This window comes from Phocoena phocoena, chromosome 9 (assembly GCF_963924675.1).
Source record: "Phocoena phocoena chromosome 9, mPhoPho1.1, whole genome shotgun sequence".
Lineage (NCBI taxonomy): Eukaryota > Metazoa > Chordata > Mammalia > Artiodactyla > Phocoenidae > Phocoena > Phocoena phocoena.
In genome coordinates, this window is record NC_089227.1 from 90,845,861 (window position 1) to 90,870,231 (window position 24,371).

The window sequence follows — 24,371 nt, forward strand, 5'->3', positions numbered from 1 at the left end:
TAAATGTACATAAATTTATACCAATAAGCAACAGTGTATCAACTACAGGCAATCCTCCCTTTGCATGTAGGACTATTAAAAATAGTCCATGCAAGCTAAAACTATGCAAAGCAATCTTAATAATCAATAGGAAAAATTAAAATTGCCTGTGATGTTTAAAATTTTTTGTCAAAACATTGAAAATTCTCTTAATTATAAATGTAGAGTAAAATTGAAAAAAAATAGAATATTCACTATGCCATAATTTAAATTTTAGTAACATTGAGAATTCAAGTGTTTTATTTCTTTGTAAAAAAAACTCGATCAAGAGTAGTTTGAACAGGGAGTTTCCCTGGTGGCGCAGTGGTTGAGAGTCCGCCTGCCGATACAGGGGACACGGGTTCGTGCCCCAGTCCGGGAAGATCTCACATGCCGCGGAGCGGCTGGGCCCGTGAGCCATGGCCGCTGAGCCTGCGCATCCGGAGCCTGTGCTCCGCAATAGGAGAAGCCACAACAGTGAGAGGCCCGCGTTCCGAAAAAAAAAAAAAAAAAGTAATTTGAACAGTTTTTGCCTTTTCTCACCTAAGTTATGATATAGAGCAAATATCTTTTCTGTATTTTGGAGAATTGTAATATTTATTTTCTAACTTTGGATCAGATACCAACATTTTATCCGTTCTGTTTTCAATGTCATATATCATATATTATATGATTCCATTTATATAAAATGTCCAGAATAGGCAAATCCATAAAGACAGAAAGCAGATTAGTGGTTACCTAGGTTTGGGAGATTTGGGGAAATGGGGAACAGCTGTTAATGGAGTTTCTCTGGGGGATGATTAAAACTACTGGCACTTCTACCTGGACCAGAAGGGAAGCCAAATTCCCTGAAATTCCCTCAACTGATTTGTCTACTGAGATTGGGTCAATCCTCTCCAAAAGGGTATTTAACTAGGGCCCTAACATTATCAAGTGTAGTGTTTTTCAGACTTGTTTTTAGCAGCAGAACCCATTTGGGGAAAAAAAAAATTGAATTTGGGACCCCAATATATAAGAGAAATAAAAGCTATTTTTAATTGACATAATGCAATTTATAAATTCAAATTTGTAATATTTATTATTATAAAGTCAATTAATTAGAATAATGAGGATGTTTTGATAAACCCCCAAATTTTAAGATATTAAGTGTTATAGCAATCTCTAGATCAAATTTCCTTTTTTTAATTGCATAGTACTAAAAATCCTGACACAATATAGGAATAGTTGAAAACAGTAACAATTACTATTTTTTTTCTTATTTTTTTTACCCGCCTTATTTATTATATTGATAATTGTTTCCTCAGCTCTGGTAAAAATGACAGCAAAATAACATATACAATTTTGAATGCTCAAATCATTAATGTGAAGTCAGTAATCACTTTTTAAATAGCTCTTGAAATTAGAAAGTAGTACAACATGAAATGTTGATTTCAAAGTTAAACCACTGGCAATTGCTAAACCTAGTTGGTGTCTTTATCATATACAAAAATCAAACATGAAGTCCCTAAAATTTATAGTAAAGGCTGAAAATGTTATATGCTATTATCATTATATAGTATGTTGTATATTTATTTATTACTGCATAAGGACAACTACCCAGTAACTATGAACATTCTCAAGGAAGCCCAAGACAAGTACTAAGAACTTCTATATTCTATTGTGGAACAGGATAAAAATTATTATAGTTTGTAATATATATTAATAATTTATATATATAAATAAAACTTGGACACAACTCAATATTAAAATAAAGTCATACAGCTATTATTTGCCATTAGCACTTTTAGAAGGAAATAAGGTACTAAAGATTCTGGATGCCTTAGAATTGGTATAATCTAGTGTTCTGCAATTATTGTTTGAGTTTGTTGCTATTGCAATATTGTATGACCTAGCATATTTGGGGAGCAAATTTGCCCTGAAGAGAGGACAAAGATCTTTGAGAATGAATGTCCATATAGCAGTGTTTCCATGACAGTATAAGAATTATTTAAAAAGGAGGAGGGGCTGTTTTTGTTTCCTCTCCCCAACTGAACCCCTGCCTTAAGTGATAAGGCTGTAGACTCCAAATCTATCAATGGATAAAATAGTGCAAATATTGCTTCACATCCAAAGCTAGTACTATTTCTCTGAAGAACTGTGGCCATAGCTCCATCTCCAATCTAGGACACCACAGACCTGCTTTTTCAGGCTGAGAACACCAGGTGGCATATGGTGGCTGAATCAGAGCCTTGGTAACCATGGCAACCAGCTACCATTCCAGCTCTGGGCAGCTGCCATCTTTTATCCAAAGCAGTGTTTTGTGCACACTGGGGGTTTTGCTTTGAAATTGTTGTACTATGTGCTTTTCATTCTTCACAGAGTCAGGGTTTCTACTTCTGGGAAGGGAATTCCAGTGCCAGAGATAAATACCTCGGGTCAGTTGCATTAATTTTATTTTCTGTGCATTATTCATTGTGTCTGCATAAACCAGACTATGCACTGATATTTGAGAAGGCCACGCCTTTCACAGCAGGCTTTCTCTAGGGAGGCTAGACTTCACTGAAGGGAAATGCATGATGGAGTGAGTGACTCCTCTCTGGACCGAGGTGAAAACAAAAATGCCCAGCTCAATGCTTGTATCCGTTGTAGGTACAATGACCCTGAGAGCTGCCTGGACAAAAGATGTCTGCTGTAACTATCACTGATCTATAGACTGAAGATGTCTGTTTGCCAACCTACTGGAAGGATGTATTTTACATAAATAGTATCTTCCCACAAAATGTGTTTTGTGTCTGTCATGCAGTAATGAACCAAATATTTATAAATTGGAGACTATCCCTTTCCTTTTCTATCAGTCAAAAGTAATGAGATTTTCCAGGTTAATCATCAGGCGTTGCCTCTGGTGATTGGCAGTATATCACAAGCCAGGCTGCCAAAAGCCATTCTCTTTGCCATTGGGAACAGAGCCGAAAGGAGTTATGTTATCCAAATGTCTTCTCTAAATTCCTAAAAGGTTCTGTACTGAACAGGGACTCATTTATAAACACATCTATTGCAGCCTGGTGTTGTTTCTGGCTGTTAGATAGAGGGGCCATATCTTAAGTGTGCATTCTTTGGATGAAAGATCCTTCTTATAGAATTAAAATCCTGTTAAAAATACATTATTTTATGTCACATGAAAAATGAAGAATTTACACTGTATATGTAATGTAAAAATAATCATGAAGGGTGGAAGAGAGGAACCTCTGCTAAGAAAATGACTGAAAAGAAATACAATAAATATTAACAGTTTTGAGACAGGATATTTTTTTTCCACTTATGCATTTTCTACTTTTTAATCAAGAGAATTTACTACTGTCATAAACATAAGAACATTAAAATGTATTTTAGAACGCATTTTAATTTCATTAAAGCGATCTCATTGTTTTTCACTGAACATATTACAAATGTAAAACATTTAACATTTTATTTGAAAAATTATTTGAAATCATGAACGTCCCAAAAAAATCATTTTAATTGTTAAATAAATTTTAATATATTTGCACTAATAGACTACAAAATTTTTCAAAATTTATAAATAAAAAATACTCAATTTTTATCTAGTATTCTCTATGAATTAAAGTATTATTTAAGGGTATCAGAAGAGGGGAGTTAATACATGTATTATATGTCAAACTCCGTTTCCTGTTATTTTATGAAAATATTGATAAGAAAGATGATATATGTATTTATTGAGAAAGTTGCTTGTAATTTGATAAATTAGTCATAGGGATTTTCACGCATTTACTGGTTTCATACTATTGCAGGTTTTTCCATCTTCTACTTAATAAGAAGAAAAAAGACTCTGATAAAACTGAACCAAAAGCAGTAGGGGTACACCATCCACGCAGGCTAATAATCTGGCACCACTTCATAAATATTTCTCCAGTGTTTATTTGCAGGAGCCTGTGTCACTGACTGGGGGAAGGATGGCGGAAGGTCTCTGGGCAAGTGACCAGCTCACTTTCCTCCAGAACAGTGCCACTGCAGTAACTGCAACTTATACACCATACTCAGCACAGTGGAATTCTGTGGGGCTGTTAACAATTTTGTCTAGAAGCACACTTAATAATATGGAAGTATATTCAAATTATGTCATTAAGTGAGGAAAAATTATGATATTGAGATCGATGACAGATAGACACACCCTCCAAGTGATTAAGAACCATCATCTCTGTCATCACTTAATTAGTGCAATTGCAAGTAATTATTTTCTGATTTTTTTAACACATTGCAAATATTTTCTGCTGGATTGTTGCCTTTTAACATTTTTTCTGATATCTTTTGTCTTACCTCAGTGTTTTGCTTTTATCTAATGAAGTCTCTCAATCTTATCTTTTTTTGATTCTGGGTAGGCTTCCCAGAATTAAAATATTATCAGTTTCTTCTATGATCTTTAAAAGTGTCTATGTCTATTTCTTTAATATATATAGAACGTATTTTTTTATGTACTGAGAGGTCGAGTTAATTTTGCAATAAGGAAAAAGCTATTATTATTCTTGAAGGGGTTCAGAATTTTCCACCCCAAATTATGCTACTTTGGCATGTGGATTACTTTGAGCTAGGCAATCAAGAGCCAGAAGATTCAGGAAAAACTCTTAACTGCCTAAAAGAAAGTATAAATTTCCCCATTTGTGGGGAAAATCTACATTAATAAAAGAAACTTCCATTAGAAAGGATATCTGTACCAGGAAGAGAGCTACTATCAGAGATAACTTTTTTTCACCTGAGATTCTTATTTGCATAAAAGGGAAAGCTTTATTCACCACACATTTTTTCCTGTCACTGTCCTATGAATCGCCTCCCCCACTTAGAAGCACCACACCCCAATCCCTTTCCTTAGCTCAGGATGCTATATAAGTCTCAATCCTCTGGCAACATTTGAAATCTCATATTTTTGTGGGGCTTCCGTGCATATATATGCAGTTACTTTTTCCATCCTGTTAAGTTGTTTTATGTCAATTTAATTCTTATATCAGTCACAGAAGCTAGAAGGGTAGGAGGGAAATTTTTTTTCCTCCTCTACACTATATTTTATTACACCTTTTCTAGATTTGTTCTTTATCTCCTAGTTCTGCCAGATTCCCTGAATCAGATACATATATTTAAGTTCTATTTGGTGCCATGAAGAAATCTGAGAAAGAAGAAATGATTTTTAAAAGAAATGCAAATATTACAGATATTCATCTGATCACTTGCATGCATTTGTGGCTGAAGACCATGAAGGATACAAGGAAGGGGCTGCAGTGCTATTTCAAGTGTACCTCAGTCAGTTTGGTCATGCACGGTTATTACTTGCCTTTTTTTTTTTTTGTAAATTTATTTATTTTTTATGTTTATTTTTGGCTGCATTGGGTCTTTCTTGCTATGCGTGAGCTTTCTCTAGTTGCGGCGAGCAGAGGCTACTCTTCGTTGCAGTGTGCGGGCTTCTCATTGCAGTGGCTTCTCTTGTTGTAGAGCACAGGCTCTAGGTGCATGGGCTTCAGTAGTTGTGGCGTGTGGGCTCAGTAGTTGTGGCTCACGAGCTCTAGAGGGCAGGCTCAGTGGTTGTGGTGCACGGGCTTAGTTGCTCCGTGGCATGTGGGATCTTCCTGGGCCTGGGCTCAAACCCGTGTCTCCTGCACTGACAGGTGGATTCTTAACCACTGGGCCACCAGGGAAGCCCCTATTACTTGCCTTTGATAGATACGCATGCCTTTCAATAATTAGAGGCAGGTGACAACTAACTACAGGGACCTCACTTCCAGATGGTGTGTTATAATGAAAACAAAGCTCAGACCGCGTTCTGCCACATGTATAAATGTTTAGCAATCAGGTCCCAACCAATCACATGACCTGCTTACTGAGATTGATGAAGTCTCAGCACTTGGGCCTTTTACGTGCCCAGCATCCTACAGGCACTAGAGGCAAGGAGAACAAGGTTCCAGCTTTGTGGCAGGACTGAGCTCTCAAATCAGAGTCAGGTGAAAGAATCCTCCCATTACAGCCCAAAACACACTTTAGCATCCCAAACGTGGAGAGATAATCCAAAGCGTATTAACTGTTTGGCTGGCCAGATTTTTTTAATGTTGCTTACGCAAAGGCAAGGGTATGCCGAAGACATGTTTAGCCAGTCCACATAATTGAAACTCATCTGAAATTCATTTCACCAATGAGAAATTATTTCTAACCTCAGTATGCTAATTAACAAAGCCCCTGGGATAGATATAAGATAAAGATGGCTGGAGCCTGTAACCAAACCCCTCTGGAATGTGGCTTCTGAATTGAGAATTTCAAATTTAACCTACCACCCCGCAGCGTGTGTTTTCCCAGTTAGGGTTCTTCAAATATCCAGTAACCGTTCCTAAGAAGAGAATAAAACTAAATTGAACATATCATACCACACTGTCTATGCTGAAACAATTTAAATTCATTGTAAGGATCACGTAATCACAGACACAATTGCTCACTATTTCTTGGGGATATTCATATCTCCTAGTCTGACAAGGCAAAGTTACCTACCCTTCCAGGGCAGGCCCCAGCAACGGTCCTCTGGCCTAGGTGTCCTTCCAGCCAATAGAACGAGGCAGAGTTTGGTTCAGAAGCAAAGGAAAGTTTTATTCTTTTTTTTTTTTTTTTTTTGGCGGTACGCTGGCCTCTCACTGTTGTGGCCTCTCCCGTTGCGGAGCACAGGCTCTGAACGTGCAGGCTCAGCGGCCATGGCTCACGGGCCCAGCCGCTCCGCGGCATGCGGGATCTTCGCGGACCGGGGCACGAACCCGTGTTCCCTGCATCGGCAGGCGGACTCTCAACCACTGCGCCACCAGGGAAGCCCGAAAGCTTTATTCTTTCATCAAAGAATGGAGAAGCACAAGCTCACACTCTAGAGGACACACGCTCCAGAGAGGTTGTGGGTCGGGCTGCTTTATGGGGATCTCGTTAGCCGGGAAAGGGGGCGGAGCTCTCGCGAGGCTGGCTCAGCGGCGTGGCTCTCGTTCCAGATCGCCGTGCTGGGCGCAGCGTCTCTGCACACAGCCCGCTGACGCCATCTTGAACCGAGTGTCGATCTCAGAGCTTCTGCCTGCGACCAGCCCGGCTGAGGTGTCTGCGTAGCGGTTTCACAGGAGGAGGTCTGGTCTGGAGCACCAGGTGAGAGGCTTCTGCCCCTGGCACCCTATGAGCGAGTGAAAGCAGACGAAACACAGAGGGGAAAAAAAAAAGGTTAGACTTTATTACCCAGATTCTATTTTTACTCCCCAGGAATTGTTAATGGGCTTTGCTGGTGACAAATCCCTCCTGTCTTCTGTGCCGCTCCTCAATCTTGAGGGGCACTGAGGGGCGACGGGTCCATCTTCTGTAACTGCTTCCTGATAAGTTTGGGCATCGGTTGTTATAACCCCGGGTAGAGGAGCAGAAGTTGTCCCCAGCAGCCCTTAGTTCTGTTTGGTTGTCACCAGGCCTCAACTGTGACTCTTCACATCCCCGAGTGACCACCACTTGGAGTCTTATAGATTCTAACCTTTTGGAGACGAAGGACAGCAGACAATTTAGGATGCAGGCCCAAATATTAGCAAGAGAATAATGGTCATGAAGGGGCCCAGGAAAGGTTCAAACCAAGTGACGCTCCGGAGGGTCTGCGTTACCCCCTTCACATACGTTTGGCCAGATTAGGCGGCCTGGTTTCTGCCAGCCAAGTGGCTTTTCCCAGTGGTCTGTCTGTGCTTTCTCCAATTAGCCCACTTTCATCAATGCAAAAACTGCGCAGTGTATTTTCCAGCACACAGACCCCTCCCCAGGCAGCTAACAGATAATCTAAGGCAATTCGGTTACCCAGGACTATACCAGCCAGTGAGCCAATGGACTTTTGTCATAGCTTGAAGTTGAGGTGGGTCGTATTGGCCACCAACACCACAATGGCTGTTACGTTTTTTATGTTGACAGAATTATATAAGATTCCCCTGGCCAAGATCACTAGAACCCCTATGAGAGCACCGATTCCTGCAATTAGTAGTCTGCTCTTTGGGGGCACACTTTTGTTGGTTTTTGGAAGAGAAGCTTCAGATCAGAGAGAGGTTCACACAAGTAATCAAGGGGGTCCGTTGCCCCAGGTTACCAGAGGTTGGGGCTGGGGGCCCTCTTCGGTCGACTGTGGTGTACCCATGGAGTGATCCCCTGCAACTTCAGGGCAGAATGGGTGGTTAGGATCACCAAGTGGGGTTTGTTCCACTCAGGAGTAAGCTGGTCTCGTGGGTTGCTAATTTTCCTGGTTTTTAGGTACACCCAGTGTCCAGGCCGGAAGGGGTGGAGGGCTGTGTCAGTGGGTAAGGATAGCACCTGGTTACCGTATTCTGTGAGGGCTTTCATGGTTTCTCCTACCTGGAGGGTGTACTTGAGTTGTTCCATTTCAAGGGGGTAAGGTGTCCCTTCTCTGAGGCTTCGAAAATGGGTCTACCATATGTAAGTTCAAATACACTTAAATTTAACTTATATCTTGGAGCAAACGACATGCATAGCAGGGCAGTTGGGAGTAATTTAATCCAATTTTCTTGAGTCTTCAGGCATAGCTTGGCTAAGGTTCATTTTAAGGTCTGATTGGATCTCTACTTTTCTCAATGATTGGGGTCTCCAGGCTGAGTGCAAGGTCCATTTTATGCCCGGGGCACTTGTCCCTTTTGCCATTTGTGACATGAATGCTGGACCGTTATCACTTAGTCGGGATCTTGGGTATTATCTCTTTTAGTAATACGTTAGGCACTTCAGCTGCCATTTCAGTTCTAGTGGGGAACGCCTCTGCTTACCCTGAAAACGTGTCCACTAGCACCGAGAGATACCTGAAATTGCCTAGTACTCTCAGCAGGACAGTGAAATCAATCAGTCGGTCTTCCCCAGGATATGTCCCTATGGTCTAAATGGGCCTTATCTGGGGACCTCTGAGGGCTCTGGTGTTGGGTGTGTTCCTGTTTAGACGGGGCAGGTCTCAGCCATCCAACTGATTATATTTTTCATGCCAGGAGTTACCACGACCTCAACTGACCCATGACGTATATAGGGCTTCGCTTCTGTAATGAGTTTCTTGATGAGCCTCCCTCATGGCTTGACAAGCTGCAGTTTGGGAAAAGAAGTATTTCCCGTGTTCATTAACTAGCCACCCCTGGCCTCCTAGATCTCTGTTGCAGCCCCATTTCTGGGCTTTGTCTCATTCTTCCTTTGTATAGACTGGGGAGTAATTGGATAGATCTGGCCTTTTAGGTATGAGGAGTAATTGCCAAGTTACTGGTTCTAGGACCGCCCTTTTGGCAGTTGATCTGCTTTGCTGTTTCCCTTTATTACCTCTGTATTCCCTTTTTGATGACCCCTCCAGTGAATCACCACCACTTTTTTCAGAAGTTGCACGGCTTCTAGGAGTCTCAATATGTTTAAGCCATGTTTCACCTGCTTCTTCTCTGCAGTAAACATACCTCTTTTCTTCCAAATAGCCCCGTGTGCATGTAGGATGGCATAGGCATGCCAGCAGCCTGTGTAAACATCTAAGATCTTCCCTGTCCTGAGCTCTGGGGCTCAGGTGAGGACCATCAGCTAGGCCTTTTGGGCTGAGGTCCCTGGGGTAGGCTTCATGCCTCAATGACTCAGGTCTGAGATGTCACTGCATATCCCGCCATCCTTTTTTTCTCTCTCATAAAATTGCTCCCATCTGTGAACCATTCCTCTTTGGCGTGTGGGAGAAGCTCACTTCCTAGGTCAGGGCAACTGGAATATATCATGTTCTATACAGTCATGCTCCAGGGACCCCATTCCTGTGGGTAGCAGGGTGGCAGGATTTAGGGTGTGCCAGGTTTTTATGGTAATGACAGTTGTCTAAAAGCATAGTCTGAAGTTGAATCGAACTTCCGGGGGATAGCCGCTCTGTTTCCTTAGAGCTTACTAAAGCCTGACCCTGGTGGAGAGTCCAAATAGTGACTGGCTGACGAAACATTAACTTTTCAGCCTCTGTTAGCAGGATTGAAGTAGCTGCTGCTGCCTGTAGGCAAGGAGCCCATCCCTTAGCGCTTTTATCTAATTGTTTAGAGAAATAAGCAACCACCCAAGTAAGGGGTCCCAGTTTTTGATCTAATACCCCAAAGGCAATTCCCCTTCTCTCATGAATGTAAAGGTCAAAGGGTTTAACTAAATCTGGGAGGGCCAGAGCAGGGACCTGAAGTAATTGCTTTCCCAGTTCTTTTTTTTTTTTTAATTGAAATATGGTTGATGTACAGTGTTGTACCAATCTCTGCTGTACAACCAAGTGACTCAGTTATACACATATAGACATTCTTTTTTTATATATACATTCTTTTCCATCATGGTTTATCACAGGATATTGAATATAGTTCCCTGTGCTATAGGACCTTGTTGTTTGCGTTCTCAATTCTTTTTTTTTTTTTTGGCCGCACTGTGTGGCATGCAGGATCTTAGTTCCCTGACCAGGGATCGTACCTGTACCCCCCGCATCGCGAGTGCGGAGTCTTAACCACTGGACCGCCAGGGAAGTCCCTGCTTTCTTCATTCTTGAAAGGCCCCTTCACATTCTGGAAGGATGAAGATCCTTTTCTTTCAATTTTTCATATAAAGGCCTAGCTATTAGACCTTTAGGTATCCAGATGTGGCAAAACCCAGCCATCCGCAGGAAGCCCCTAAGCTGTCTTCTAGTTTTAAGAGGAGCAAGACTGCAAATGACTTCATTCCTTTCCTGGGGTAGGCTTGTCTGACCTTCTGTGAGGATGAAGCCTATGTAGGTAACCGTAGTTTGTGATATTTGAGTCTTTTTCTTGGACACCTTGTATCTTTTATCAGCTAGGTGGTTCCGGGTGGTTACAGTATTTTTGTCAGAGGCCTCCTTAGTAAGGTTGGTGATCAGAATGTCCTCTTATATATGAGGGAACCCTCCCCCAGATATATTGATAGATCTTTAAGGTCTTTAGCTAAAGTTTCCCCATAGATGATGGGGAAATTTTTGAACCCTTAGGGTGGGACTGTCCGGCAGTAGTGTTTTTGTTGTGTGTTTGGCTCCTGCCACTCAAAAGCAAAAATTTCATATGACTCTGGGGTGATTAAAATACAGAAGAAGGCATATTTTAAATCTAATACAGAATACCAGGTCCTGGTGGATTGTAGAGTGGTCAGCAGGGTGTAGAGATTAGGGCCGACTGGATGTATATTCTCTGTGGCTTCACTGACTGCCCTGAGGTCCTGTACCATCCAGGGTTCCCCACTGGGTTTCTTTACGGGGAGAATTGGGGGTATTACAGGTGGATTGGCATGGCCTAATAAGGTCCTGGTCAACTAGGCCCTGTATAAGAGGGGCAATGCCCAACAAGGCCTCCTGACAGAGAGGGTACCATTTTCTGTTGGGCCATGTATGTCTGGGTTTTAGATGGACCATCACAAGACTGGCTCCTTTAGCTCGTCCCACCCATCCTGGGGCCCAGACCTCAGGATTTCTTCCAGGGAGGTCAACTTGCCATGTCCAGGGAGGTTTGTCCTCAGCCATTATCATCTTGTGCCCCTTGTCTAGGGGATGCCAGTCTCCATTTTGTCTCCCATTAGGTGGATAGTAATTCCCAATTTATGTAAGATATCCCTTCCTAGCAGAGATATATACATGTGGAGACACATAGGAAGGAATGGGTGAGCATTCTAATGGCTCTATGAATGCCCATTCTTGGGCCTTCCCTGATAACCCCATAATTTTACAACTCTTGTGACTGTGTTTGCCTGATCTGGTGTTCAAAACCAAGTAAGTGACACCAGTGTCAACTAAGAATTCAACAGGTTTTTTTCTCTATGTCCAGTGTCAGCCAGGGCTCCTTGGGGGTCAGTTGGAGTGCCAGCTTAGGAGTCCCCTGGCCCTGGCATTCTTCTTCTATTTGGACCATCTGCCTTCAGGGTAGTGGGCAGGATCTGCCACTTCTGTCCCCGTTTGGGGGCAGTGAGGGCATTCTCTCTTCCAGTGTCCCTCTTGTTTACATATGGCACACTGATTGGGTCCTAGTTTCCTTGGTTTGCTGTCCCTCAGTGGGGGCCAGTGGTCACTCACCAGAGTCAAAGGTCTCTGTGGGTAGTTAGTCCAGATTCCTGTGCTGACCGGTTGACACTGGAGGGCAACAGCCAGTAGGTGGGCCTGCCTCTGGGTGTTTTTATCCTCTTACTTTTCCTCCTCTATATATCTGTTTTTAAACACGCAGTAGGCAACCTCCACCAGGCAAGAGATAGGGGTATCTGGTTCTATTTCCAGATTCTGAAGTTTATGCATAATGGCGAAGGCACTTTGGGAAATAAAATATGCCCTCAGGCTTGTATTCCCTTCCAATGACTTGGGGTCAGTGGTACTATAAATTCAGAGACACTCCTTGAGGCGCTCTAGCAATGCCGAAGGGTTTTCTGTTGGCTCCTGGTTGTTCTCCTTTATTTATTTATTTTTTTATTTTTTTAATCTTTTGGCTGTGCCACACAGCATGTGGGATCCCAGTTGCCCAACCAGGGATCGAACCCATCGCCCCCGCATTGGAAACATGGAGTCCCAACCACTGGACCACCAGGGAAATCCCTGATTTCCTTTATCTTAGTCCAATTGACAGGTTTCTTTCCTGCTGCCTGGATTCCATTTAGGTCATATTTTTATAATGTGTCAGCCTGTCTTTTACCTGCTTCTCCATTGTCTCAGTCCCGGTTGGGTTTGTTATCTAGGACCGCTTGATTCCCAGGTCTGAAAATGACATGACCTACATTGTTTCTGTTCTCTTTGTATGCTTCCTCTCAGGTTTTCAAAAAGACTGTGGCCTTTTCTTCCTCATTAGGAGTACATTGAGGAGGCTCTAAATGTCAGCCCAGGTAGGGTCATGGGCCTGAAAAATTCCCCTAATCAGATTCAGGAACCTCTCTGGATCTTACCTCAACCTCTTGCTATGACTTTTCCAGTTATACAGATGAGAAGTGGTAAATTGTTGTATACCTGGATGAGCCCTCCTTCTCTACTGGGGACCAGCCTCAAAGGGAGTACTTTTCCTTGTGGGTTGTTGGACCCTATCTGGTAATTAGTCCCACTCCGTTTATGTGCTGAACCACGTTCCAGGGGAGGAGGCTGATATGGAGGGGACTGCTTGGGTCTGTGGCCCAAATCAGGTTATACGAAGGAAGGGGGTAGGGAGGGAGTAGTAGGAGGAAGGTTAGGGAGGAGATCAAGAAGGTCCTCAGCGGAAGGGTCAAGGACTGGTATTACCTCAGTGGAGAGAGCCCACAACCTTTTTGAAGGCCTTTGTTCTGAAAAAGCCCATGAAAAATGACATAGGGAATTTCTTTCCATTTCTTTTGTTTCTGGCATAGAAGGTCCGGTTGTAAAATGGTATTGTAATTTAGAGATTCACTGACATGCCAACTTTCTCCATCTCCCAGCTGATATTGGGACCAGGCTGTATTACATAGGAAGATTAACTGTTTTCTGGTCAGGGGATGATACCTGAAGAACTTACAGTTCTTCAGGATTCACCCTAATGGGCATAAGTATAGAGGACATTTGGTTCCCCGTACCTTAGATGTTCTGTTTTAGATTTGTTTCCAGCTACTGAGAGGGAGGTTGGAGTGATTTGTTGGCATGCAAATGCCACAAGATTTGGCTCAAATAAGACTTCCAGTTCAGGAAATTTGGAACCAATACCAAACTGTTAATGGGTTCCTCAGAAGACCCAAATAGGAGATGTCCAAGTGGCATGGATGCTGATATTACTTGGAGACGCCCCCTTGAATTTGTAATGGCCCATGCTAGAGGCGGTTAGTCCCTCCTCAGTCAAAATACCCCGCGGGAGGTTAGATGGCACTGACTCAAGCATAGAGCAGCTTAGCCTCTGTAGTTCCTAGAGTGTCTAGCAAGTCCAGAGCCTGGTGGGTGGGTCCAGGTGGGAGGGCCACAATCAGTCCCATCTGGGTCACCAAAAATTTGTTACCAAACCGCCCGAGTTGGTCCCCCCAAAAGGGTTCACTCGCACCAATAGAATGAGGCTGAGTTTCATTCAGAAGCAAAGGAAACCTTTATTCTTTCCTCAAGGAATGGAGAGGTATGAGCTTGCACTCTAGAGTCCATGCTCTCCCTTAAAGGCCATTGGCAGGGCTGCCTTATAGGGTTCTTGTCAGCAGGGAGGGAATTGGACTTCTTGAGGGTCAGGCACAGCTGTACTGCTCACAGCGATCCAAAATGCTGGGTGCAGCATTTCTACACACAGTATGCTGGCACCATCTTGAATGGCAGTGTTGCGCACAGCACTTCTGCACACAGCCTACCAAGCTGAGATGTCACGCACAGCCATTTCACACAAGGAACTCTGGTCTGAGTGCCAGATGCAGGGCCTCTGCACGTGGAACCCAAGTGAAACTAGGCTAAGCACAAAGGAAAAAATGTTTTATTTTTTCTATTTTATTACCTGTGGGGCCTTTAGGGACTTTCCACCCCCTCACTTGTTCCCGTAAACCAATTCTTCTCCCTATCGTGCGCCACTCCTTCTCCCTATCGAAACCAATTCTTCTCCCTATCGTGCGCCACTCCTTCTCCCTATCGAAACCAATTCTTGGAGTTTTTCAGTTGACGGGGACTTGCCAGACAGCGGGTAATTTTCCAGTTGCCCGTAACAGGTATACGCCCTAACCGCCACAATGAACAAACAACTATAACGGCCAGAAGGTGGGACAAAAGTTCCTAAGCCAATGAATTCAAAAGTCACCACATTTACCCAATCATTGTGAGAATATACCCGCCCTATGAGTAAATAAACCTATAAAAAGTATGTGATTCCGCTTTTAGGGGTTCCCCATCGGCCTCCTGCGTGAGGTTCAGGGAACCCCGGTGCATCGGCTCCTAATAAACCTCTTGCGTGTTGCAGCGGCTCTCGACTCTTGGCGGTTCTTGGGCGAGTTGGAATTCCTCGTAGACCGTTTGGGTCTAACATTACCCAGATTCTATTTTTATTCCCTGGGAATTGTCAGTGGGCTTTGCAGTGACAGCAACACCAGTATTTGTGATTACACAAGTAAGACTCATCACCTGCCTTTAAGAATGACATTTGGTTTAGGCTTGGAAGTCACCATAGAAGCCCAAGTCCTCTTTTGTCTTAACCTTAGCTGTTATGAATAATACTCTCCTCTCAATGTAGTCCATGATTCTCAAGAGGAGTTGGGATATTGGGGAAGGATCCCATTCCAAGTTTGGCTTATCAGAATCTCCTAAGGGAAAGACCTCTCCATATTGTTAATCCTCCCAAGAGGGAAAGTTACTATTCATCCTCCCAAACCCAGCACTCTTAGATTGCAGTCCCATAGGACTCTTCTCTGGAGTCTGTATTTCACCATTCCCTTGACCTTAATCAGTAACAAAAGCTTTTTAATACTACCATGGCATTGCTCACCCCCCACCCTTCCCCCACTCTTCCCCCACCCAGGTTTATAAACTCCTTAGCTCCCTTGCCTCTGGGCAAGTCTGTCTATAGCATCTCACAAAAGAAGAAGAAAGAAAGAGTAGAAAAAAGAATGTCTAGCCCTAAGCTTCCTTTTGCATCTGTATGCTTGCTGGTCTCTGAATCCCAGAAGCAGTGAAAGGTAAATAAACCTCTGGTCTATTCTTCCTTTGTTCTCTGAACTGGGACTTCACTCCCGAGGAGATTTTCTTCTCAGATGAGATTTGGAAAGGTCTTTTTTCTTTGCTTAGATGGTTTGAACTGATAATTTGCATCTACAAAGGAAACTAAAAAATACTGAATAGCTCTTAGAAAACACTGTGGAGGCACTCCTTAGGATAATCTTGCCTCCACTCTGAATGAGAAGAGACCTCCAAGTGAATGAAAACCCAAAAGCAAAATTTTCAATGCTGAGTTAATTTTAATATTGTCCCTGGATAACTCTCTCTAAGGTCAAACAGATTTTAATTCACCAGCCTTAAAATCAGTACCCCCTCTCCCCACCAAGGAAAACATTTAGATAATTTCAAGATAAACAAATAAAAACATAGGATTAAAAAAATTAACCTAGTATTACAAACAAAATAACCCAATATTACAAACAATTCTCACACAAGCCCACCTCCAGTTGAGTTGCTTCATAAAGCATAAGATTTTTGAATAAAATATACACAGTTTATTCTGTTTATTCTCATAAGTTCAAACCAGAATTGACTTTCATAAGAGAAATAATACAACAAAAGATAGCAGCTGAACTAAAATAGATAAAATAAAGAGATGATACAGTTGAAAGAAAAGCAGGCATTACTTAAAAAAAAAATCAAAAAATGGAGCAGTAGCAAAATCAAAGTTATAACACACAAAAATTTTCTGTCAAAAGAAAACAGATAATGCATTGTGAGAAATGACCATGTTATAGAGAAGGGGGCATTGTGAACAGAGAGCAGTGCTCATACATACCTTGGGAATAGTTTTAAATTCCAAACACAAAGGCAGCAGGGACTCAGCCTGCAGCGTTCTGCTGAAGAATTTATGAGGTTCCTTGGCCGCTTCATCTAGCACCTAATCACAGAGCCACTTTTACCTGAAAATTCTCCTGTTTCCTTACACGCAACCATCAAACACTTTATAAAAACAGAGCTTCAGGCTTCAGGAAATACCAGACAATGACAGAGTTCTGTGGAAATCAGAAAGAATCAGCTTTGATCTTATCAGACTGACAATAATGATAGAAATGTAAATTACACTTATATCTAATAAGAAGCTTGATGAAGTCCAGAATGCTGGGCTGGCCATTATCTTTCTTAGTACAAATGAGAAAGAGTTGGCTAAATGATATTTACATTCTGGTGATAACCATGAAAAAAAAAAAGAACTTGTGACAAGGATTCTCTCCTTGGGCAACTTTACTGAGGTTTTTCTAGAGCCTCCATCTCAAGTGCACCTGCTGATGTTGGCCTTCTATGTCCATCTTTGAATTGTCCAATTTTAGCAAGAATCCTGCAGTCGGGTTTAGCCAGAATCCCCACCCTTGATATCTAATCACCCTCTATATCTGATCAAATTCCTCATTCCCCACCATCCCCCAGGTAATATCGCCCTACCCTGTCTTCATCAAGAATCTTGATAGGTCAGTGTAGTGAAGAATTACCCATCTTTTAATAATTTTCCATCCACCGACCCCTTCACCCCCACCCTGCTTCTTGGCTATAAATCTCCATTTTCCTTTGTTGTATTCAGAACTGAGCCCAATCTCTCTCACTGCAAAATTCTACTACACTAGTCCCTATACTTATCAAGATAGTCCTGAATAAGATCTGCCTCTGCGTCTTTAATAGGTGTTAAGTTAATTAAACAAGGAGGGTGTTAGACTAAGGTGGCTTTAATGCCTTAGTAGCCTATGTAAGCAATCCCAGACCTAAGCCTAAAATGCCTCAAGGTTAAGAAATCAAAACCTACAGACAACAGATCATGAACAGACAAGTAGTCTTTCCCAAATATGCAAACACTTATTATAGCCAGTCAGATAACTTCCTTGCTTTGCTTCCACATCTTCCCTATAAAAGATGCTTCCACATCTTTCCCTTAGCTCCTGCCAGTGGGGTGCTCCTAGCCACTTCAGTTCTGGTGCTGCCTGATTCTTTTTTTTTTTTCCCCCAGCTTTTTATTTTATTTTAAAAAAACTTTATTGAGTTATCATTGATGTATAATATTATATGTTACAGGTGTACAATATAGTGATTCACAATTTTTAAAGGTTATACTACATTTATATGTATTATAAAATATTGACTATATTCTCTGTGTTGTACAATAATATATCCTTGTAGCTTATTTTATACATAATAGTTTGTACCTCTTAATCCCCTACTCCTATATTTTCCCTCCCCGCTTCCCTCTCCCCCCTGGTAACCATTAGTTTGTTCTCTATATCTGTGAGTTTGCTGCTTTTATGATTTATTCACTAAAGTGTTGTATTTTTTAGATCCCACGTATAAGTGATATAATATTTGTCTTTGTCTGACTTATTTCACTTAGCATAACACCCTCCAAGTCCATCCATGTTGTTGCAGATGGCAAAATTCCCTTCTTTTTTATGACTGAGTAGCATTCCATTTTGTATATATATAATATATATACGTATCACATCTTCTTTATCCATTCATCTGTTGATGGACACTTAGGTTGCTTCCATATCTTGGCAATTATAAATATCAATAATATGAACATTGGGGTGCATGTATCATTTTGAATTAGTGTCTTTGTTCTTTTTGGTTACATACCTAGGAGTAGAATTGCTGGGTCATGTGGTAGTTCTAGTTTTAGTTATTTTAGAAATTTCCATAATGTTTTCCACAGTGGCTGCATCAGTTTACATTCCCACCAGTGGTTTACAAGAGTTCCCTTTTTCCCACATCCAAATAAACTTTAAAATTTAATAAGTTCTGGTTTATCTTTTAACACAAGTGTTACGAATAATATTTTCTTTGACACTAGGTAGGGCAAAAATATTTCCAATTAAGTATATGAGTTGAATATATGTTTGTCTCTGCTCATCCAGAAACTACTGAATAATAGTAAAGTCCTATGAGTCACAAACCTGAAAGGGCAAAGAGAATAGGCGAGTAGGGGAGAAATGTTGTCAACCAGAGTTTGGGAGCTGGAATGAAAATGAAAGATAGGTAATTTGCTTACCAGGCCAGAGAGTGCCTGAAAGGAGGGCACAACGGTATGTGGAAGTGGAATATAAGCAAACTGACTCACAATGGTTTTGTTTTGCTTTTTAAATTTAAGAGTTTATTTAAGCAAAAATTGATTCATATCAGGTAGCGCCAAACTACAAGTGGGTAGGACTAGTGCTCCTGATTCACAATGTTGAAACCCAGACAGTCTCAGGAGTTTTGAGGCACCAGGATCCCCCAGAGGTGGGTTGCAGATGGTCTAACAACAGAGGAAAAGTCTGTTTTTAAAGTAGTTGGGTAAAAGCAGGAAAGAATGAGGTAAAGTGGCAGTGATCCTATGTGTGGAGTTTGCCTCAGATGTAAGCTGCAACACAGAGCTAACTGACAGAACACTTACCTGAAAGTGAAGAGCCCTGAACTCCTACTTTAAGCTACCTGTGGATGACAGCACCTTGGAAAGCTACCCTTAGATGCTCTCTGAGCACAAGCCCCGCCAATGATGACCTCAAAAGGAAATTGATAGAAAGATTTTATACAGAAAAATGCAAGCCTCTTTGGTGGTTTCCATTCCAATATGTAAAAGAGCTTGGAAGTCATCACTCCCAACCTCAAAACAAGAAAAAAGCTGTACAAACTGAAAATCAATCATTCTTCTTAAAACCATCAGAAATTGAGGTTACAGGACAAATTCCCACTCCAAAAACTGAAGAGACAGGTGGATCACAGCTTACATGGAACAGAAGCCACTGGAGCTGAAGCCTGTGGGAACACTTCAGATGTTATTGACTAGTTACTGGAGATGGAACAAGGACTGGCTTGAGAGTTAAAAACTCTTAGGGGCTCAGTCTCAGGGTGCCCCCTGATACTTTCATGAATTTACCTCCAGGAGCCCCACCAGGTTTTCAAGATGAAAATAACACAAAAATCTTCTCATGTTTAGGGTAGGAGAAGGAGAAAATCACCACTATAAATATATCCAGATGGAGAGTTCTGTTCTCTATAAAAAAAAAAAAAAAAAAGAGCTCACCCTCAGAGAAACTAATGCTTTACCAGAGCCTAACCAATCCCAGAGGGAGGGGAATTAGACAGCCTTCCTGTCCTTCTCTACCCTTCCTGTCTCACGTAAAAGGAGGGGGGAAAGCCTATAAAAATTTTTCTGGGGCTTCCCTGGTGGCACAGTGGTTGAGAGTCCGCCTGCCGATGCAGGGGACACGGGTTCGTGCCCTGGTCCGGGAAGATCCCACATGCCGCGGAGTGGCTGGGCCCGTGAGCCATGGCCGCTGAGCCTGCGCGTCCGGAGCCTGTGCTCCGCAACGGGAAAAGCCACAACAGTGAGAGGCCCGCATACCGCAAAAAAAAAAAATATTCTTCTGAAGGTTGCAACCCATAGACACAGGCCCACTAAAAAAAAAAAAACCAAGATTCAATCATAAAATTACAGACTTCTTCCTTTCTGTAATACCTTGTCACCATATAAACAGGATTCTGATATAACAATAGTGAGTTACAACTGACAGAGCTCTAAGAAACAGTCTCTAACTAAGAAAGAGTTGCTAGAGAAGCCCAAAGGGAGCAGGGAAGGCAAAAACAAAAGCACTAGAGGACGTTGAACTCTCTGACACCTACAGCTACAGCAGACAGTAAACACAACCTAACACCTACCCAGGTAAACATAAAACCTCAGTTTTATGTTTATCTCAGTTCCTATTACCCAATACATTATGTTTAGCATTCAACAAAAAATTCAAAGGCATGCTATAAGGCAAGAAAATATGCAGTCTGAAGAGACAAAGTGAGCATCAAAACCAGTCTCAGATATGGCAGAAATTTTGGAATTATGAGGCAGAAATTTAAAATAATTATGATTAGTATGCTAAGGGCTCTAATGGAAAAGGTGGATAACATGCAAATACAGATGGATAATGTCAGCAGAAAAAATGGAAACTCTAAGGAAGAATCATGTTTAAAATAAAATATTGTAACAGAAACGAAGATTGTCTTTGATGGCCTTCTTGGTCTGTTGGACACAGCCAAGGAAAGAATTAGTGAGCTTGAAGATATTAATAGAAATTTCCAAAACTGAAATGCAAAGAGAAAAAAAAAACCAAAACAACATTCACGAAACGTGGAACAATTGCAAAGGTGCAGCATACATAAAATGGAAATACCAGAAGAAGGAGAAAAAGGGTACGAAGAAATATTTGAAGTAACAACGGCTGAGAATTTTCCAGAGTTAATGACTGATACCAAATCACGAATCCAGAAAGCTCAGAGAACACCAAATATGATAAATACCAAACATCTACACTGAGGCACATCATTCAGACTGCAGAAAACAAAACAAACAAAAAATTCTTGAAAGAAACCAGAAGGGGAAAGAACCCTTGCCTATAGAAGAATGAGGATAAGAATTATACCAACTTCTTTCCAGAAACCAGGCAAGGAAAAAGAGGGTCAGTGAAATATTTAAAGTGTTGAAAGAACAAAACCAAGAGCCTACAAGTCTCTATCCAGCAAAAATTTCCTTCAAAAGTGAAGGAGAAATAAAGACTTTCTCAGACAAACAAAAACAGGGAATTTCTTGCCTATAGACCTGTCTTTTAAGACATGTTAAAAGAAGTTCTGTAGAGAAAAGGATTATTTAGGTCAGAAACTCAGATTTACATAAAGAAAGGAAGAGCAGTAAAAAAGAGTAAAAAAATCAAAGGAAAATAAAATATTTAATTTTTCTTATTCCTATTGATCTAATATATCAATGTTCATTCAAAATAATAATAGCAGAAGTGGTCGGGGCTGCGGTGGGCGGAAGGGTGCCCTCGCTTCGCTGGCTCTGTGGCGGGCCCAGTGAGGACCCCGGAATTCGAAGCAGCCGGGAACCCGGCCTCCGCCCTCGGGGCCCTCTCGCAGGGCTGGAGACCCAGGCCCGCAACGCCGGGCCCTACCTACCCTGGAAGTGCTCGCGGCCCGGCGCCTGGGCGGGGGAGTTGCTGCACTTTGGCGTAAAATCAATTAGGGATTGTTTGTCAGACTCAAGTTAGAAGTGAGAGTTCAGATAAGTGAGGCCGCCGTTGCTGCTTTGAACACCTCAGAAGGGGAGAATAGATTTATCAGGAGTGAAAAAGAAGAGCTTGCTAGGAGTCAAAATAATAAGTCCAGAACTAGGGCTCCTTCTCCTACCAAACGCAAAGACCGCTTTGATGAGAAGTCCAGGGATCGCTCCAAAGATAAGGGGGCCACCAAGGAGTCGAGCGAGAAGGATAAAACTGGAAAGAGGCGCAGCGCTTCCAGTGGTAGCAGCAGCAGCACCAGGTCTCGGTCCAGCTCGACCTCCAGCTTGGGCTCCAGCAGCGGCTCCAGCTCATCTTCTGCATCGAGCCACTCAGGAAGTTCCAGCACATCCCCCAGCTCCAGCTCCGGCAGCTCCCCTGGCTCTCCGAGTCCTTCTCGGCGCAGGCCTGACAACAGGCGGCGTTCCCGCTCCAAATCCAAACCACCCAAAAGAGATGGAAGGGAAAGGAAAAGGCAGAGCCCTTCCCCTAAACCCACCAAAGAGCACATTGGAAGGCTCACCAGGAATGTGACCAAGGATCATATCCTGGAGATATTCTCCACCTACGGGAAAATTAAAATGATTGACATGCCTGTATACAGGATGCACCCCCATCTGTCTAAAGGCTACGCATATGTGGAGTTTGAAAATCCAGATGAGGTCGAGAAGGCGCTGAAGCATATGGACGGAGGACAAATGGATGGCCAGGAGATCACTGCCACTGCTGTGCTGGCCCCCTGGGCTCGGCCACCCCCCAGGCGATTTAGCCCTCCCAGGAGAATGCTGCCACCGCGAATGCTGCCACCGCCTCCCATGTGGCGCAGGTCACCCCCACGGAGGAGGAGCAGGTCGCGTTCCCCTCCAAGCAGGTCCCCCGTGCGCCGGCGATCCCGCTCCCCGGGCCGCCCGCCGCCGCCACAGGAGCCGCCCCAGCTCCACCTTCTCCCAATAAGCAGGGCCACCGAAGCTCTGCCCTGTGACTTGTATCCCATCCAACTCACTTTTGTCACTTTTCTAGCAGGAGGATCGGTAGGAAAGAAATCCCTCACTCAGGGACAGGCTTCGAAGGTGAAGGCAGTAATTGCTGTTTCCCCTGGCGGCAGAGTTCCGGCTACAGGAGTGTTGTTGGTTTGGGGTCGTGCTTATGAAGATGCCCTCCAGTTTTCTGCCTAGAAAGCTTCCACATTTCTAGTTCCTGAGAGTCAGTTTAGTGGCAGAGCCAGCAGGGATGAGCAGGGGGCTCCAGGAAGTGGTACAACCCCAGCCTGGGAGCATGTTTTCCCATTCCACAGATGACGTGGGGCCCATCTGGTGGGCTGGTCGTGCCCTAACCTGTTAGCCTGCAGGGTCCCACAGGAAAGGTGTGCTTTTATGCAGCTGCCATTCCTGTTAGCCTGCGTGCTCCCTCACTCAAGTCCTCTTCTGACCTCTAGGGCCAAATACCCAAAATGGTTCTTTTCATGTGTACTCATGTGCGTGCACACACACACACACACAAACCTACGTTTCCCTTTCTCTCTGAAACTGGTAAGTTGAGAGCCAGCTCTGTTGGGTCATCACAGAGCCCCCTCGTTGTGTTGGTATTCATGGTGGTCGTGCAGGTTACCTTGGCAACGTGTACATTGCTTTTTTGGCTTTTATTGTACAGTCAGTACTATACATTTTCTGTTTTGAGTTTTGTAACTTTGTAGCATTTTAGATAATACTGTGTTTGTACTTTGTTGTATAGAGAAAAGAATTGTGTTGAATAAACCTAGGATTAGAGTGCAGCTCAAGTGTTGGGTTCGCTGCCTCCTTCCTGTCCCTTGGCCCCAAAGGCAGCTTCAGTTGTGAGGTAATTAAACATGATTGTCTAAAAATAATAATAGTAACAATGTATTAGGTGATTATAGTGTATAGATAAGTGTAACGAATGATAGCAATGTTATAAGGGATGGGAGGAAGAAATTGAATACTCTGTTATAATGTATCTGCACTAGCAGTATAGTATTATTTGAAAGTGGACTTAGATTAGTTATAAATGCATAGTGTAAACTCTAGGGCAAACACTGAAAAAAAATTTAAAGTATAATTGATATGCTGAGAGGAGGGAAAATGGAATTATATAAGATGTTCAGTTAAAACCAGAAGAAGCAGGGCTTCCCTGGTGGCACAGTGTTTGAGAGTCTGCCTGCCGATGCAGGGGACACGGGTTCATGCCCCGGTCCGGGAAGATCCCACATGCCGCAGAGCAGCTAGGCCCGTGAGCCATGGCCGCTGGGGCTGCGCGTCCGGAGCCTGTGCTCTGCAACGGGAGAGGCCACAACAGTGAGAGGCCCGGATACCGCAAAAAAAAAAAAAACCCAGAGGAAACAGAAAAGAGGGAAAGAAAAAAAAAGAGAAAGTTCAATAAATAGAAAACAGTTCTAAATATGGCAGATATTAATCTAACTATATCAATAATCAGTTTAAATATGAATGGTCTAAATACACCGATTAAAACACAGAGACTGACAGACTAGATCAAAAAATAAGACCCAACCATGTTGCGTACAAGAAACCCACTTTAAATATAGAGATACAAATAGATTAAAAGTAAAGGGAAAAGATACACTATGCTAATACTAATCAAAATAAAGCTGAGTAGCTATCTTAATTTCAGACAAAGCA

The 24,371-nt window shown here is 42.6% G+C and overlaps 1 protein-coding gene across 1 annotated transcript; it reads left to right on the forward strand.

Annotated features, from left to right (window-relative positions):
• The first annotated feature begins 8,457 nt into the window (after window positions 1–8,457).
• On the forward strand, window positions 8,458–22,674 carry LOC136127951 (RNA-binding protein with serine-rich domain 1-like). Its single transcript, XM_065883587.1, is given in 6 exon segments — window positions 8,458–8,472; window positions 12,849–12,882; window positions 21,452–21,672; window positions 21,763–21,811; window positions 21,814–22,625; window positions 22,627–22,674. Coding segments are annotated over 6 exon segments (1,179 nt in total).
• The last annotated feature ends 1,697 nt before the right edge of the window (window positions 22,675–24,371 follow it).